At 45.7% G+C, this 15,492-nt stretch overlaps 5 protein-coding genes across 5 annotated transcripts, besides 2 other annotated features; 1 reads left to right on the forward strand and 4 right to left on the reverse strand.

Moving 5' to 3' along the window:
• Positions 1-37: 37 nt before the first annotated feature.
• On the forward strand, positions 38-862 carry UA08_09143 (hypothetical protein; the record flags this gene model as incomplete). Its single annotated transcript, XM_020264125.1, has 1 exon — positions 38-862. The coding sequence occupies one exon, from the start codon at positions 38-40 to the stop codon at positions 860-862; it is 825 nt and encodes a 274-aa protein (XP_020115687.1).
• Positions 863-1,778: 916 nt separating this feature from the next.
• Positions 1,779-2,755, reverse strand: UA08_09144 (hypothetical protein; the record flags this gene model as incomplete). The annotated part of the gene is made up of 4 exons (XM_020264126.1): positions 1,779-1,811; positions 1,895-2,364; positions 2,470-2,515; positions 2,576-2,755. 4 exons carry the CDS (start codon positions 2,753-2,755, stop codon positions 1,779-1,781), a joined length of 729 nt encoding a protein of 242 aa, XP_020115686.1.
• Positions 2,756-2,791: 36 nt separating this feature from the next.
• Positions 2,792-3,502, reverse strand: UA08_09145 (hypothetical protein; the record flags this gene model as incomplete). The annotated part of the gene is made up of 1 exon (XM_020264127.1): positions 2,792-3,502. The coding sequence occupies one exon, from the start codon at positions 3,500-3,502 to the stop codon at positions 2,792-2,794; it is 711 nt and encodes a 236-aa protein (XP_020115689.1).
• A 930-nt stretch (positions 3,503-4,432) lies between these two features.
• UA08_09146 (hypothetical protein) lies at positions 4,433-5,270 on the reverse strand (the record flags this gene model as incomplete). The annotated part of the gene is made up of 3 exons (XM_020264128.1): positions 4,433-4,721; positions 4,803-5,052; positions 5,108-5,270. 3 exons carry the CDS (start codon positions 5,268-5,270, stop codon positions 4,433-4,435), a joined length of 702 nt encoding a protein of 233 aa, XP_020115688.1.
• A 683-nt stretch (positions 5,271-5,953) lies between these two features.
• Positions 5,954-8,788, reverse strand: UA08_09147 (hypothetical protein; the record flags this gene model as incomplete). The annotated part of the gene is made up of 6 exons (XM_020264129.1): positions 5,954-7,237; positions 7,282-7,931; positions 8,004-8,117; positions 8,184-8,364; positions 8,484-8,558; positions 8,633-8,788. The coding sequence occupies 6 exons, from the start codon at positions 8,786-8,788 to the stop codon at positions 5,954-5,956; spliced, it is 2,460 nt and encodes an 819-aa protein (XP_020115691.1).
• A 242-nt stretch (positions 8,789-9,030) lies between these two features.
• Positions 9,031-9,332: a repeat region (Identified by RepeatMasker using a combination of RepBase library and repeat library created with RepeatScout).
• Positions 9,333-9,814: 482 nt separating this feature from the next.
• Positions 9,815-11,258: a repeat region (Identified by RepeatMasker using a combination of RepBase library and repeat library created with RepeatScout).
• Between the last annotated feature and the right edge of the window lie 4,234 nt (positions 11,259-15,492).

Below are 15,492 nucleotides of genomic sequence, written 5' to 3' on the forward strand. Positions count from 1 at the left end.
TGTTCTTCTAAGAGCACTCATCTACCGAAGTCTCAAGATGGCCGACTCTGAGATGTTGGCCCATCGTCAATCTGCCGGTTTGGATATCACTTTGTCCATCACAAGAGTTTCCACTACGTTGGTCACAACAATTTCTCTAGGCTCTTTGGCGACGACGGAAAGCCAGTTGCAACCGTCTCTACTTTCGGTGTCTACCGCACCAGCGACAGATCATAGCTCCCATGCTCAAATAATTGGAGTAGTAGTTGGTATCATCGTTGCGGTGTCAATCCTTGTCGTGTTCTTTTGTTGCTGTAGGCCATACCTTCGAGGGAGCCCAGGGGAAAATGGTATAGATGGCTCCGTCGGGCAACCAGGACCCCCTGGAAGAGATGGTACTGATGGTGCACGAGGACCACCAGGGCCAGTGGGACCAAGAGGGCAAGCCGGGATTGACGGTACACGAGGTTTACCTGGACAAGATGGGAAACCTGGAAGAGATGGACGGGACGGATGGGATGGTATGAATGGCACACAAGGACCTCCGGGGCCAATAGGGCCGCGAGGACAAAACGGTGTTGACGGTGCACCAGGAATACCCGGAAGAGATGGTCGAGAAGGAAAAGATGGGAAAGACGGCGCCGATGGCGCACAAGGACCACCAGGAGTGATGGGACCGGTGAGGAGGGCGCTCGCGGACCGCCAGGACACGATGGGCGTGATGGAAGGGATGGTGCCAATGGCCTACCAGGGCCGCCGGGGCAGAACGGACGAGATGGACGAGATCTTCACAATAATCGTAATAATGTATTTAGATTCGCTGGGAGAATTCAAGGTTCAGCGGTATGAAGTTTTTTGTTCCAGCGTTCAGCTTTCTCAATGATCACATAAGGGCGGATCGGATGAGTCCCACGTTGTCAATTTGTTGGTGTATAGGAGATTGGTCATTCAATCGGTAAAATAATATTTTTAAAACAATACCTGAGTCAATGCCTAGAATCATTCAGGGAGTACGCCTTGCAGATATTACCTGCTGCCGTTGTGGCCATGTATTTTGATGAGACAGCAATCAAAAGTGTGCCTTGCTAGCTTGGAGGGAAACCCGATTGCTGCCACAAAAACCATGTACGCACCAAGAGAGCCATGCTCAGAACAAATCAATGCTACCAATGGCCATGTTTCCTGCTATGTTGGCTGCCATATCCGATCATATTGCAAGAAATTTTGCGAGGGAACACATGTTCCTTGCACATTTAATCTCAGTGATAGTTCACTCTTCCCTAAATGGCGTGTTTTAGGATGAAAAAGGCGCAGGCAGCCAGCAGGATTCAGCGCGGGCTCGCCCTCCTCTGCGACGCAATCAAACGAAAGCTCTTATCATGTGATAGGAATGTCGAAGAGACATAGAGGTAGAACATCTCCAAGATCTGAGTCATTGGACTGGCCCACAATGTCTCTGACCAGGCATAACCTGGGCGCGAGCTAGCCCCTACATCATCACCCATGGCCAAAAGCATACTGGCATGACCTGGCAGTGAGTCTTCATTGGTTCTCTTCCGCCGATCTATATCACCGTGCCATTAGTTAATTTGCCAGTGGGTCGTGGCTGCGCAGGAGGACTTGGGTTTCGGCATCCCAGGATGCTGAAATCCTGAGTTGTTCGGCTATAAAGGGGCCCATCCACACTTCTGCTTTCTCTTCTCATTTCTCTCCCACCATTGCCCTCTTTTAAAGCATTCACTATGGATTCCGCTGTCTCCAGCCCACGACCAGCAATTCCCCCAAGCCAAAGGAGAAGTTCACTTCTTGAGCTTTCCGAAATGCTCCAGGAGCTGGCCGAGATGCAGGTCAGAAACAGAGGACATAGAGAGTATGCCCGAGGTATGATTTAGACTAGCATCATAGGAAAACTCACGATAAAGAGCCATCGCTTGCGACCGCTGGAAACTGGTAGAACGTCCACTTCTTCCATTTTGCGATCCTTGCTTTTCTCAACCATTTGCTCTCGGGTATCTAGGTCTTTAAACATATTCCCAGAATTGAATGCGGAGGCGTTTCCATCTGATCGACCCTCAACATCGCGGCTGCCGAAATGGCCAACGTACTCAGCCTCATCTCCGTGAATAGACGCATTGGTCGGAAAGTTTTCTTCAAAGCTGTGGACTCGGGCTTTATGGTTACTGTATTCAGTAGAGTGAAGCATTTCATCTCCGTTATTGACAGAATCACCAGGATATGTCGAAAGTACTCTTGCAATCTCGGCCCAGCATCGTTCGCTAAGGAACACACCTGTGCTGCCGACACGTGCTTCATTTTCAGACCATTTTCGCTCCTCTAGGACAAGCTCCGCCTTCTCATGATCACTTCCAACCACAGCGCTCTCAACTTCAGTAAGTCCTAAAAATTCAGCGAAGGGGAGAAAAACACTGAAGTCCGCATTATACAGCCGCTAGCTAATCTCAGCGATCCCGAAAGTCTGTAGCTACGTACGCACGCATTTGCTATCAAACTGATTGGCAATCCGTCGATCATTAGGCTTGAGACAGAAGACAAAATACGGATTCAGGTTTGGTGCATTTAGAGACTATTTAATCACCTCCAACGAAGCTAGGAATTGGCCAGCAGCGCCTTGAGCTGGGCTAATATTATCTATCTTATTGTGCGAGGTGCTACCGGCCTTGGTGCCATTATTGCAGGCGCTATCGTCCTCAACCCGGACGGCCCGGTCACTGAATGGATTCAGTTTGGAAGACGGGCTGATTTTGCGCTGAGTCATACTGGGCATCCGCATGGGTTTGGAGCTCACTTGAGCCTAAATGATAGCCTTGAAGTCCTTGGGATGAGTGACCTTTTTCAAGACACCTTGTCCGAAAAGCGCTCGCACGAAGTCATTTCGTGTGGAGCTAATAAGGCTGATTAGATCTCCAGAGATGGTCTCTCCGTTCTCTTCTATCAAACCATTAATAGGATAATTGATTTCACCCGCGAAGTGTTTAACAGTGAACGTGACGTGTATGCTTGGTGTCTCGAAATTGCTTCCAGGCAGGTTAGCCTCACGGTTCCCAACCGTGATAGTCGGGCTTTTATTCTTGAATCTTTTCTTGAAGCTATGAATCATTTGCAGGTCGGTTTTCCCTCGCCTTGTCTGGTCATCGATGATAGCAAGTAAGCCATTTCCTGTCTTCAAGTGGCCCCGAGCAGCATCTGAGTTGTCGAAGTAGCTTGTTGCTGGCACGCTAATGTTTTCACTCTCTAAGCAGTCTGCTTTATCCAAAAAGAAGCTCTGGACAGCAAAGCTGTATAGCGATTCCACGGCAGCATTGTTGAGAAGTTGATCGAGGGTCGATGATTTTGCAGACTGGGTAAACCCGGGAAAATCAACAATAGATATCGTATTGCCGACACTATTCTCGGTAGCACAGACTCTTTGGTTGATGCTCTCGATAACATAGGTGACTAAAAGGGAATAAAGCGTTCTAGCAAGCTCATCTGCATGTTGCCGAGCGCCGCGGGGATCGAGCATTAGCGTCACGCGTTCGTGGTGGATGGATTTGGTTTTGTAGCGCAGGCTGACAGCTAGTTCTTCCGTACTAAGCCCCAAGAAGGCGGCAACACATTCTTAAACTTCCTGATTTTTAACCACTGTCACAGATTCCCCGTTTTCATCCGCCCCAGTTGTGGTGGTTTGACCGGTCACAAATACAAGTTGACCAATATGAAGGACAGTAGCGAGAATCTGGCAGATTCCTGCGATTTCACTGCGAGAAAACTCCAATTTCTGCAAAGCTGTCTTGAATTGTTGGAAGCCTTCGACATCATCTACACCAACCTTCAATTGAGTGGGATGACCTAGATAACGCCACCGCTTCTGGTTACCGCCTGGTACAGAATGTATGCCAGACGAGTTGAGCCCCAAATGAGCTTTTTCTGCGGCGCTTGTCCCCGCGAGTAGATAATATAATACGTGAATGCTACGCTCACCTGTAGGGACTGAGGTGATGCGGCTTCTCTCTAAGCGATGATCTAGAATTTTGCCTCCAATCAAAGAAGGATTATTCGACGACTCATCGTATTGCAATTCAAAATAAAGTCCGGACTTTTGACGCGGTGGGGGTGGTCACGGATTTGGTGGTTGTGAAGGTATCGAAAACGAAGGCGGCCAATGACAACTTGGTTGATAGAGGAGTCGCCGAAAACGAGAGAAGGGTAGATAGTAGGTGTGATTGAACCAGTTTCGCCACTATAACGATCCACCGTTAAATATAGAGCTACAGCTAGATGCGAGGACAAGAGTCCTCTTGAAGGACTTACAGGAATATAACCGCTTGGTTCTCACCACGGGCTCCTAGACGGGTAAAAGCTCGCTTAGCTAAGTCCTCTGCTTCAGCCATGGCGCTCCCTTCCTTTCCACCATTGAGACCCGCGATCGAGGAGGTGTAAGTATTCAAACATATCAAAGCCTGCGATGAAAGGCGCGCTGTTGGCAAGGACGCATAGTAGAAGAACTGTCGACTTTGCTTGTCCCTTCAAGAACACACGAGGCGATGAGCTGGCCAATGATGATCCAAAACTGGAATAATGAGAGTGTGATTCCTCGAATGGCGGTTGGGGTAATATCCGAAACATATGTCTGAGTATTAGATTGCATGGAACCCATAGCTGCACCCATTAAGACCTTTGCAGCGACCCAGACTTTCCAATTCTTGGAGAAGAGCTCCACGAAAGTTCCGGCTGTAGTTAGTCTATTAGCAGACAGGAAAAGGAAATTAGCAAGTTTCGTAGTTGTACGTTAGGAGGGCAATCATTCAGCTGTTGGAACTTACAAGACGGTGACTACAAAACAAACACGGCGACCAAAATAGTCATTGAGATAGCCTGAGCCGATGGCAGACAAGATGGCAGACGAATACTGCACAATAGTCCACACCAATTGATATGAGGCGGGGAGAGACCACGTCTGAAGGGCTTCACTGTAGACACCGAATTGCTTGACAAACTCGGTATTGGCAATGATAGACCCGATCAAAGTCAGGTCATAGCCGATAAGGATAGGGGTAGTCGAGCAGGCAAAAGCTGTTTAGCCTCAGTCAGTAGTTGGCAGGTGGTTTGGGAGATGAAGGGAATTTACCGGCCAAGATCGCACGTCTGTGCCTTACACATAGCTGCAACTGCTCCTTATAGGTGATTGCGTTGACAGTGTTGAGCCCAACTTCTTCCGAGACTGAACTTGAAGTTTTCTCTAGATAGGCCTCTTTGTCGATGTGCTTGTTCACGTTACTTGGATTCTCCATTTTTGACTGTGATGGTGAAAAGGAAATGTATATATCAGATTTGTCTAGGGTAGTCCCCGAAGGATGTATCCTCGAGAGTAGATCGGGTCTGAATGTGCAAAAAGAATACTTCCTGGACCAGTTGACTGTGGCTGCAGCTGGTGTTTTAAAAGCTAACTTCGACTATCAGAGGCATCAGTAATCCCAGCATTTCCGGAGAGTTGGTGTGGAAATTCATCCACTAGTGACCACCGGCAGATAGTTCAGGAATGCGAATTCCGTTAAAGACCTTATTGTCAAGCCCCGAGATAAGAGGGCTCTCTGCTGCTCGTTGTTGAGGGATTTCGGCACTAAGGTCCACGTAGCGGTACGGCTTACGCTGCCGAAGTCAGTTTCGGAAGCAGTCCGTAAGAATTCGTGAGAATCCGAGTGGGACGCGTAATGTATTGTATTCTGCGTGGCTATCTAGGAATAAAATATGAATGAATTATATTTATTACGCCCGGAGGGACTAACCCTATAACTAGTTATGTTAACATAGTTAACTTACCGCTGCGGTAAGGGGTCATAAGTTAGGGCTGTGGGACTTGGGCATTTTGAAATCTGACAACATCCACAACAACGCTAAATCGCCACTGAAAGGTAAATTTTGGTTTATTTTCTTTCATATTCTCGATTGAGAAGATTCCCAAATTAAAATCATACTAGCGGATCCAAGTCATCTCCTCGGGAGCCTTCACTCGCCAGACGGGATGTGCGTTGGACGCTGTCGTTCCCAGCCAAATGTCAAACTCAGAGCATGCATCAATGATCCAGACATGACTCTGGGGGTCAAACATTCCAAAGGCATGGAAGTCAAGATCTAGCACTATTTGCTCCTTCTCACCGGTTGACAAAGGTTTGCTTTTGGCAAATCCACAGATTTGTTTCTTTGGTCTTCTCAATCGGGTCGGCGAACAATGGGAGAACCACACAATGACCGTTTCCCGACCTGGTACGTCGCTACCTCCGATATTGTTGACTTCGAATGTTATTGTCAATGATGGCGAATGTTCTTCTAAGGTAGGCTTGCTGATCGACCCTGGCACAACCTCGAACTTATTGTAGGAAAGACCGTAGCCAAGAGGGAACAAGGGTTCGATGGATAGAAGATCCCACCATCGATAACCGACGAATATGTCCTCGCTGTAATAGATCTGGTTCTGTTCGCCTGGGAAGGATGAAAATGCAGGACAATCCTCGATACGTCGCGGGAAAGTGACAGGGAGTCGGCCCGAAGGATTCACGGTGCCACATACAACAGCTGCAGCAGCATTGCCTAGTTCTTGGCCTTGGTACCAAGTATACAGAACCGCTTGAACGTCTTGCATCCATGGCTCCATGTTAACCGGTGTTCCCGCCTGTACAAGAACAATGGTACGTTTGCAAACAGTGGCTACTTCACGGATCAGTTGTACCTGTTCACCAGGCAAATCGAAAGACAATATATCTTGGCCCTCGGTCTCCCACTCTTTATCGCGGCCTACAACAATGATGGCAGCGTCGCAATCCGTAGCTATTTCAGCTGCTGCAGCTGTTCGATCTAAAGTATCGTGTTCCTCAAATCCTAAACGAATACCCTGGAATTGTTCTTCCATCGGATCCATCAAATCGCGGAGTTCAAGTTTGAGCTGACGGTCATGGGAACGATAGTATATATCGATCATATACTCTCGTCCAGCATCAAAAGCCATTGATACTGTCTTCTCCTCACTACCATAAGTAAAGAACAGACTCCCTTTCTCATCGAACGCTCCAGACTGTTCTAGGACACATTTTCCATCGACAAGAAGTTTTGCCGGTCCAATAGCGGCAAGTGAGAGTGTATGGTGGCCGGATGTTAACGGCTTCAGTATGGCTCGTACGCGAAAGGAGAAGTTTGTGGCAGAATTGATCTCTGATGGGACGACGCCAAAAGACATAAAATATAGATCATCACTTAAAGCGAACTATTAGTAAGTAAATTGATCAGCAGGAATAGAATGAGATTTACTGACATGTGAGTTGTCGCCACCACAGCATCGGTGATCTCGTGGCCTCGGTACCAATCTATGGCTGCCCCTGGCTTTCCTGTGTCGGGATTCCTCGCAACCTGGCAAGTTGGGAGATACCGATTAACTTTAGCGCCAACTGCAGTAACTATCTCGGTCGCTGTATGACGAAACTCGTTCTGGACCGATTCGTAGACAGATGTCCAGTATGGAGCTTTGATGTAGGCACTTCCACCGCCGCCTGCAACTACCCGTTGAGCGTTTGGGCCGAGGACAGCAAGCTTTTGAATATTCTCATTTGGTTTGAGTGGTAGAGCGCCGTCGTTATTTTTCAGCATCACAACTCCGGAGCAGGCGGCTCGGAAGAGCAGGCTCCTTTTCTCGGGTGTGTCATCGCACACTTCAGGGTCGTCTCTAGGATTTTCAAAGCGACCTGCCTTTTTCAAAAACCGTAAGATGCGACCAGCAGACTCGTCCACCCGATATAAGCGAATCGAATCATCCCTCAAAGGTTGCTCAAGAGCTACCTTAGAGCGTTTCACAGGAGGGCCAGGCATCTCAAGGTCAAGACCATTATTGATAGACTTGACCGTGGATGTAGTGCCACCCCAATCGCTCATAAAGACACCATCCCAGCCCCATTCAGCTCGGGCTATATCAGTGAGGAGCTGCTGTGATGCATCACAATAGTGACCGTTAACTTAGTTGTAAGCGGTCATCATACACCACGGATCAGCATCACGGACGACCATCTGGAACGGTAACAAATATACTTCGCGTAAGGCACGCGCGGAAACATTGACATTTTGTTTAAACCTCCTCGTTTCCTGGTCGTTGGCTAGGGAAGTAAACATTAGTAACCAGATAATGTACGCGGCAGCAAAAGTTTTGTGGATTAACATACCAACAAAGTGTTTCGGAGTAGCTCCAATGCCGCGTGACTGGATACCTCGAACGTAGGCGATGCCGAGCTTTCCGGTGAGATAAGGGTCTTCACTGAAAGACTCGAAATTGCGCCCACCAAGTGGGTGTCGATGAATGCAGATAGTGGGAGCAAGCAAGGCCGAAGCTGACTTGGTTCTACACTGCTCTCAGTTAGCACCAGTAAATCTAGGTCCTGGTTCTGCAGATATCTCACCTCATCTCCGAGTAATTGTGCGATCTCATACAAGAGATCCTGATCTCATGTTGCTCCTAGACTTACACCCGAGGGCAGGAAAGCCGCTGGGATGCCCTCGCCGAAAATTTCTCCTCGTGCTCCTGATGGGCCATCCGACACCTGCTCAAAATGCGGTCACACGATCAATGTTCTGATTACATTTTCGGACGGCCTGGGTCTGGCTGCGGCCTTACCTTCAGGGATGGAATGCCGAGGCGTTGAATTTCTGCAGTGCGCCATTGGGACTCTCCCGCGATCAATTTCAATTTTTCATCAAGAGTCCTGACCCTTCCTTGGTGGGAACCACCAAGGATAAATATAGCCACCAACGCTGAGGCAGCAAGGGCCATCCACGACCAGATTCCTAGAGATGGCACAGCAAAGGATACAAAGAGAGGTAATAGTCTTCTGCGACAGCCTGGCTGCGATTCAAGCAATCGATGGCACTCAAAAGACCGGCCAACAGATCTTAGGAAGCATTGCGGAAAAATGGGACGAGCTCCGGAGCCAAGGTGTCCAGGTGACTATCCACTGGATCCCGGCCCACCAAGGAGTAACTGGCATAGGTGTGCCATACATAACACAGCGCAGGTGTCACGGACCTGGATCCACCTTAGTTAAACAGTGTTGTGTCGAGGTACGCTAGGCTTTGATGAACCACACAAAGGTTCCTTGATCAGTCGATGGGTATGAGTAACTTGAGTAGACGAAGTAACAATAGTCGAACTGGTGTTTGGAAGTCTTAAACGTAACTAAGATAGAAGAGATCCCCCGTACAGACTGGTGCCCGTACGAGTTAGAATGCCTTGCTGACTCTCATGTAGTATTCGAGTGACTTATGTCAAAGAGCTATGAAGAACTAAATACATGATGGTAAATGAGTGTCCTTATATATCCAGTCCTCCTGGTTCCGTATACTATACCGTCCCTCACCGCCTCATGAGTCATGACTAGTATCACCTCATGACTGATTTTAACGGCTTACTATACAAAATATATTGAAGCTTTACAACACCAATTATATATATCTTAATAAATTCTTGGAGTAGCACTAAATAAACTATAAGAAATCGAATAAGAATAAAAACTAGTCTCGAAAACGCGCTGGGGGTCGTATCGCGCGGCCCCTGCGGTTTGTAGTCACAACCACTTTATCATCCTCCGGATGGGCCTCAGGCTGCGCTTTTGGCTTTGCTTGCCTTGAAATTTGCTTTTTAGGGCTTCTTGAAGCCTTTGGAGTTGATATAACGTCATTTTGAAGCTGCAAATCAGCTAGCTTAGCTAGTTCTTGCTCATCCTTAAAGCGTTGCTTTTCCGCTGCCTCCTGCTCGCGCTGTATACATTTTTCTTGCCGGAGTTGAGCATTTGTAGCCTTTTTAGCCTCTTTAGCTTGCTTTGCATGTTGTTGTTGAAGCTTTTTATCAGCTTTACGAGCTTGCTCCTGCGCGGCTTGCTCTTCTTTTTGAGATATAATATCTCGCGCTTGTTGAACCTTTGACGGGCTCATAAAAAGTGCTCCACCATCATTTTCTGAAGGTAAACCTAGTAATAAAGGCTTCTTTTTGTTTGGGCGCTTTCTCGCATTAATAAGAGCTTTTTCAAGGCCAACAATCTTATCTTTTAATAAGATATTCTCCGTAGAAAGATAAGCCACTGATTTCTGAAGCTGTATAGTTTTTTCATCAAAAATATCTCTAACGACAGCTCTGAAAAACTTGTCAAGCCGTTTCCAATCTTCACCTGGGATAATTGAAGCGCCGGATTCACTTGAGGATGGCCGGCTGGTGATTTTCTTGTTGAATTTTTTGATAACAATCTCTGGATCAAAGGGATATAGACCAGTCGTTCTAAATGCTGAATTGATATTCTTGCTTGTAAAAGTCAAGTCCCAACTCGCCCAAAAAAGCCGGAAAAAGTCACGTTTTGTAAGCCGGGTAAAGCCGTAAGATTCTTTTATAAAATCATCCAATTGCTTCGTATAGTGCGTAGAAAGAGGCGAGAAAATAGCGACATCTAGAGGCTGCAAAGTATGCGTTGAATGAGCCGGAAAGATTGCTAATAGAATCCGATTTTTATCGCAGTATTCAATAAACTTCATTGTAACATGGGATCCATGCCCATCAAGGATAAGAAGGCGCCATCCCCGGCTTGCTTGAGATTTTGTCTCTTTATCAAAAACATCCACTAACCAACGGTATCCGAGCTCATTATTGGTCCATCCTGAATCCGAAGCTGCAAAGAAACATCTCTGTGTTCGCGGATCAAAATCTTGAAGCCAAGAATCTTGTAAATAGCCTGATTTTGCCATATAGATCAAAGCAGGTGATATAGCCGTTCCATTTGCACAAATACAACCAATTGTTGTAATCCATTCTCGATTTCCATCCTGAATGTGCTGCTTATATCCTCCTTGCTCATATTTGCGCCGAGTAAAGATTCTCTTCCTTTTTGTAGTAACCCCAAGCATAAAGCCCTTCTCATCCATATTATAGATTTGCTCCGGGCCAAGGTTATATTGCTCAATTTTACGGCCAAGAAGCGCAAAATATAAAGCATATTTGTGTGCCGAATCCGCCTTTTTTCTATCCATATCAATGCCGCTAGAATAGAGAGAAATGATCTTATCCGAATGAGCCTTTTTCCACCGTGAGGCCCAGTTTTTACCAGGCTCTTTACCAGATATCTCTCTTGCAAAGTTCTCCAGCATGGCGTTCGTAGGTGGCAGGCCTCGCTCAGTAAGTTGATTTATCCATTGTATAAGCGCTTTTGATTGTATGTTGTTGAGTAATCGTTGGTTGTTGTAGTGGTCTTCTTTTGAGCCGGTAACACCCCGAAAACGTTTAGAAAGAGCCGATTGGCTAACGCCATAATTTCTTGCTACTAAACTGATATTGGGCTTTTCTCTAGCTTCTGCAGAGCGCAGCGCTGCAAGTGCGAGCTCCATTGAAGCCATATTGGTTGATTTATCGCGGTTTGAAATTGACGCGATTTTTCGTGTTTTGGAGACAAATTAGTCATGAGGTGATACTAGTCATGAGGCGGTGAGGGACGGTATATCGTATACTTCTACCTGTTTTCCCATATATCATAGGAAGTATACGATATATCCTCAGTTTGATCTCGTCACACTTGGTGCATGAGTAGGCAAGCATTGTTGAAATTACCGATACGTACCTTGACTCGGCGCCTCTTACAGGTGAAGCATTATTTGCACGGCTTAGTGTGGCGTGCTCGCACTCTTCTGCGCGCACTCCTGTCGGAAAACTCCATGGTTCACAGCATTATCTTTTGTGGACAAGACTGTCTCATAATATTTTGTAGCTTGAATACACTGGGAGCCAGTTTATGCTTTCATGTCGTAATCTGGTGGTTTTTAAGGGGTTCAGGTTTGTTTCGTTGTGCAGTTGCTTTGAGTTTTGCCGCCAAGGCATTCCCATTTTTTGAATATTTTACATCATCATTAACTATCTCCAAGTACGCACTTCAGGATTCGATTATACAAGAAAATATCAAAGTTCGTCCGTTGAACGGGATATCTTCTATTTAAAATGAATACAAGCGCCGAACTCCAAGCTAAATACTGACAGACTGTCCATAGGAACACGGCCAAAACAACAGGGTACGTGCACTCTGATTATTCTCACACAAATGGCACATAGGACAAGATAAAACTACGTAGGAATCAGACAGGGCGATCATATCTTCTGATATTTTCTCCCGGCCGTGCTGTGATACGAATTAGCCGGGGAAGACGAGAAACAGCACAATACCTGTCACCGCCATGAGGAGCCCGTCTACTCATGATTAAGCCCGCATTGCCCTGGACAAACTCGACGCCTCGGAAGATAGACCGAACTAAAATAAGCACACACGCGATATAGAGGGCCCGCATGAGCAATTTCCAGGAGAACCGAGTAGTCCGCGATCTGAGCCCTCCGGGTACGGGAGCGTTGGGGTGCTGGACGCCGCGCCAATAGAAGACCGAGGTAACCACGACGAAGAATCCGAACCAGAGTAGCTTGAAATGCCAGCCCGACAAGCACAACGTGCTCGCCGTTCTGCATGGCATCTAGCATTCCAACAGCCATATAGCCACCGCCGGTTCAACACGCCCGAGGAGAGTAGCTGTTGTTATCAAGAGCGAAGGAGCGATGGGGCCGGGCTGGTTACCTCCGCATTGCAAAAGAAACGAAATAATATCTCCAATGAAAAAGAACTTTGGCCAGCATCTGTACGTGAACCAGCGAAGCCGACACCTTATTGAGTGTCACAATCACTCGTCCGAGGCTCATGTAGATTGAGGCGGCGAATAGCGGAGGAGCCACAAGGATCAACATCGTCCGGACGATGTAAAGGCAGAGAGTAGTGGTATCAAGGTGGGAGAAGATACGCGCGACGTATCCTGCTGCGTTAACTGTGTCGAATCTCAATGCTAGCCAGATTCTCATGAAGTCAGTCGCTTAGGTCCTACGCAGGGAGAAGTCATTGCGTTTGATTGCAGCGCACGCCTGTTCAAGAACAGGCAAGGAACTGAGATTGAGGGTTCGGCGCTTGTGATAATTGAAAGAAATCGGCAATAGAAAATATGATCTTTAGGGGAGACTACCCACTGGAGCCATACAGACGTGTGTCGACGTTATCGAGGACACTGGGCAGCTGACTGTCTTTTCGCCTTTAATAGATCGTCCTCCACATAATAATGTCAAAGAAAGAAAAAGCAGGATGGTGGGCCAGGAAATACTGTAGCAGTGATATAGGGTCTAAATCCATCGGTAACTAGTTACTGTTCTTCAGTCGTGACCTTCGAAATACGTAAGTTATTTGAAAAAATCGATTTCTTTAGAAGCAGAAGGTGGGCGGACCGGGGTATTTCGTAGGAGTAAAGGCGGTCTGAGGCTTGTGGGTTTTCTTCCGTGGAACCCGAGGTAAACATAACCCAATATTAACCAGGCCGAGAAGAGACTATATATAAGGTTGACTGAAGCCCTGGGTTCGCATGGAAGACTTATACCATTGTTATCCATTTCTCAAGATGGCTGCCCTCCCAAAAAGCGTCAAGTTTCATACTGTCAATGGGATTACATTACAAGGTTTGTTCTATGCTCCTATAGGAGATAGAAAGATACTATACATTATTATAACCCATAGGGTATTTCTTTTATTATTCTATCCCCTAAAATAGTTATAACTAAGAAATCATTCTATATAGTTTTCTGATTTTAAGAAATAATTTCTCCCTAATTTTATTAAATATTTCTATAATATAAGTTACACAGTGCTTATATATAACTACTACAGCTAGAATTTAAGCAACAGTCTTTTATATAATATAACCAATCTAACCAGACAAGCTATAGACTATTCTAATATATTTAATTATATATCTTTACTATTATAAGTAAATCTAATTAAAATTATATTTTAAAAAAATAATATAAACAATAAAATTATTATTCTTACTACAGCTTTTAACAAGCATATCACTAAAATTATAATCCAAATTCCATTTGTCTCTAGTAAGACTATTAACCCTTTTTTATAAACATATTTTCTAGTAATATATACAAATTAGAAAAGCATTAAATCTAGCCACCCTCCCATAATAACCAAAGTTCTTCTAGAGACACCTAAGTCTACTAAGAGGAGTAACTTAAAGACTTTAATAAAAAAGCCTGACATAGCTCTATACTTAAAAAAATTAGCTCAATATAGGCTAAAATAAAAATTAAAAATAACTTTACAATTAATTTTCAACATTTTAATCTTCAAACTATAAGCTTTTATCCATCAAATTTCCCTCACATCACTTCTAATAGTGATTACAGACAAAGACACCACCATGCCTATTCCCTCACAGTTAGAAGCATTTTCCTCTGCTCGCGAACCAAAGACATTGGCTGTTATAAAAGATTCAGAGCATTTTGACTTGTACTTTGACAACAAATTTGAAGAGAATATTTCCGTGCAGCTGGATTTCCTTCGAAATATTATGTGATCAATTATAGGATAAGTAACAAATCTTCAGAGGGATGACTATACTCTCTGTTTACAGTATGATTGAGACGGCTTCTGTTACGAGTCATATTACATACTATGTAGTCATTCACACATTTTCCTCTTTAGCAGTAGTCGTAGTAGTGTTTATACGCTGACCCCTGGCCTAGGAGATATGCCAGTGAAAACTATTATAGATACAGTATATAAATGTGATTCCATTGTGATGTCCCAAAGCTTCCTGGGTACGAATTTGGAGCCTCGCCTGGTTTGCAATCATTGGTCGATACACAGGCAAAGAGGAAGAAGGGTTCATGAAGGTAGTCATCAAACAAACAGTTGAATCGTGACCCAATAGCACACAGCCAGATACGGGGTCGGCAAAAGCCATAGCTTAAGTTTCTTCGGAAAGGGTACAGCTGTTGGTACAGCTCCTAACTCGTACTCGAAAAATCTGTTACAGGCAGAAACAAAAGGTGGGCGGACGGGGGTATTTCGTAGGGAGAGGTAAAGGCGGTCTGAGACTCACAGGCCGCAAAGGAGCTACGTTATTGTAAAATAACTTTTTGGCACCAGTTCCCCACTCTTCTTTCGTTGAGACATCCATTTGGTCTCCAAATCCATAATTTCAAGAGGGGAGCCAGTCATTGTTTCCCGATTCAAAGATTCGAAACACTATTTATGCTTTAGTCCGGTTCAGTACTTCAGCCCTCCCGACTAAGTGTACATAGCGAGGACTAATACTGGAATAGTGTGCTATACGACCACTCCCTTCTCTAGCAATGATTCGATAGCTTGCAAGCTGCTTTGGACTTATCGGCGCGGAGTTTGGTGCTCGACATGAGCAATTGTCGGATACCTAGGCGAGAGCAAGGCCACCATAGCTGGATCACCCAACAATCTTTTCCGTTGGGATGAACTGTTATAAAACATGAGCATTGTTGAATGCAACATGGTCAGGTTCTTAGGGGTCTGCCTTCCCTACCCTGATTGATCCATCATACTACCTTCCTGTTCCTTTTCTCTCATACTCCCCATTCTAAGCCGTCATATTCTCGGA

Source organism: Talaromyces atroroseus, assembly GCF_001907595.1.
Source record: "Talaromyces atroroseus strain IBT 11181 chromosome Unknown scaffold_18, whole genome shotgun sequence".
Lineage (NCBI taxonomy): Eukaryota > Fungi > Ascomycota > Eurotiomycetes > Eurotiales > Trichocomaceae > Talaromyces > Talaromyces atroroseus.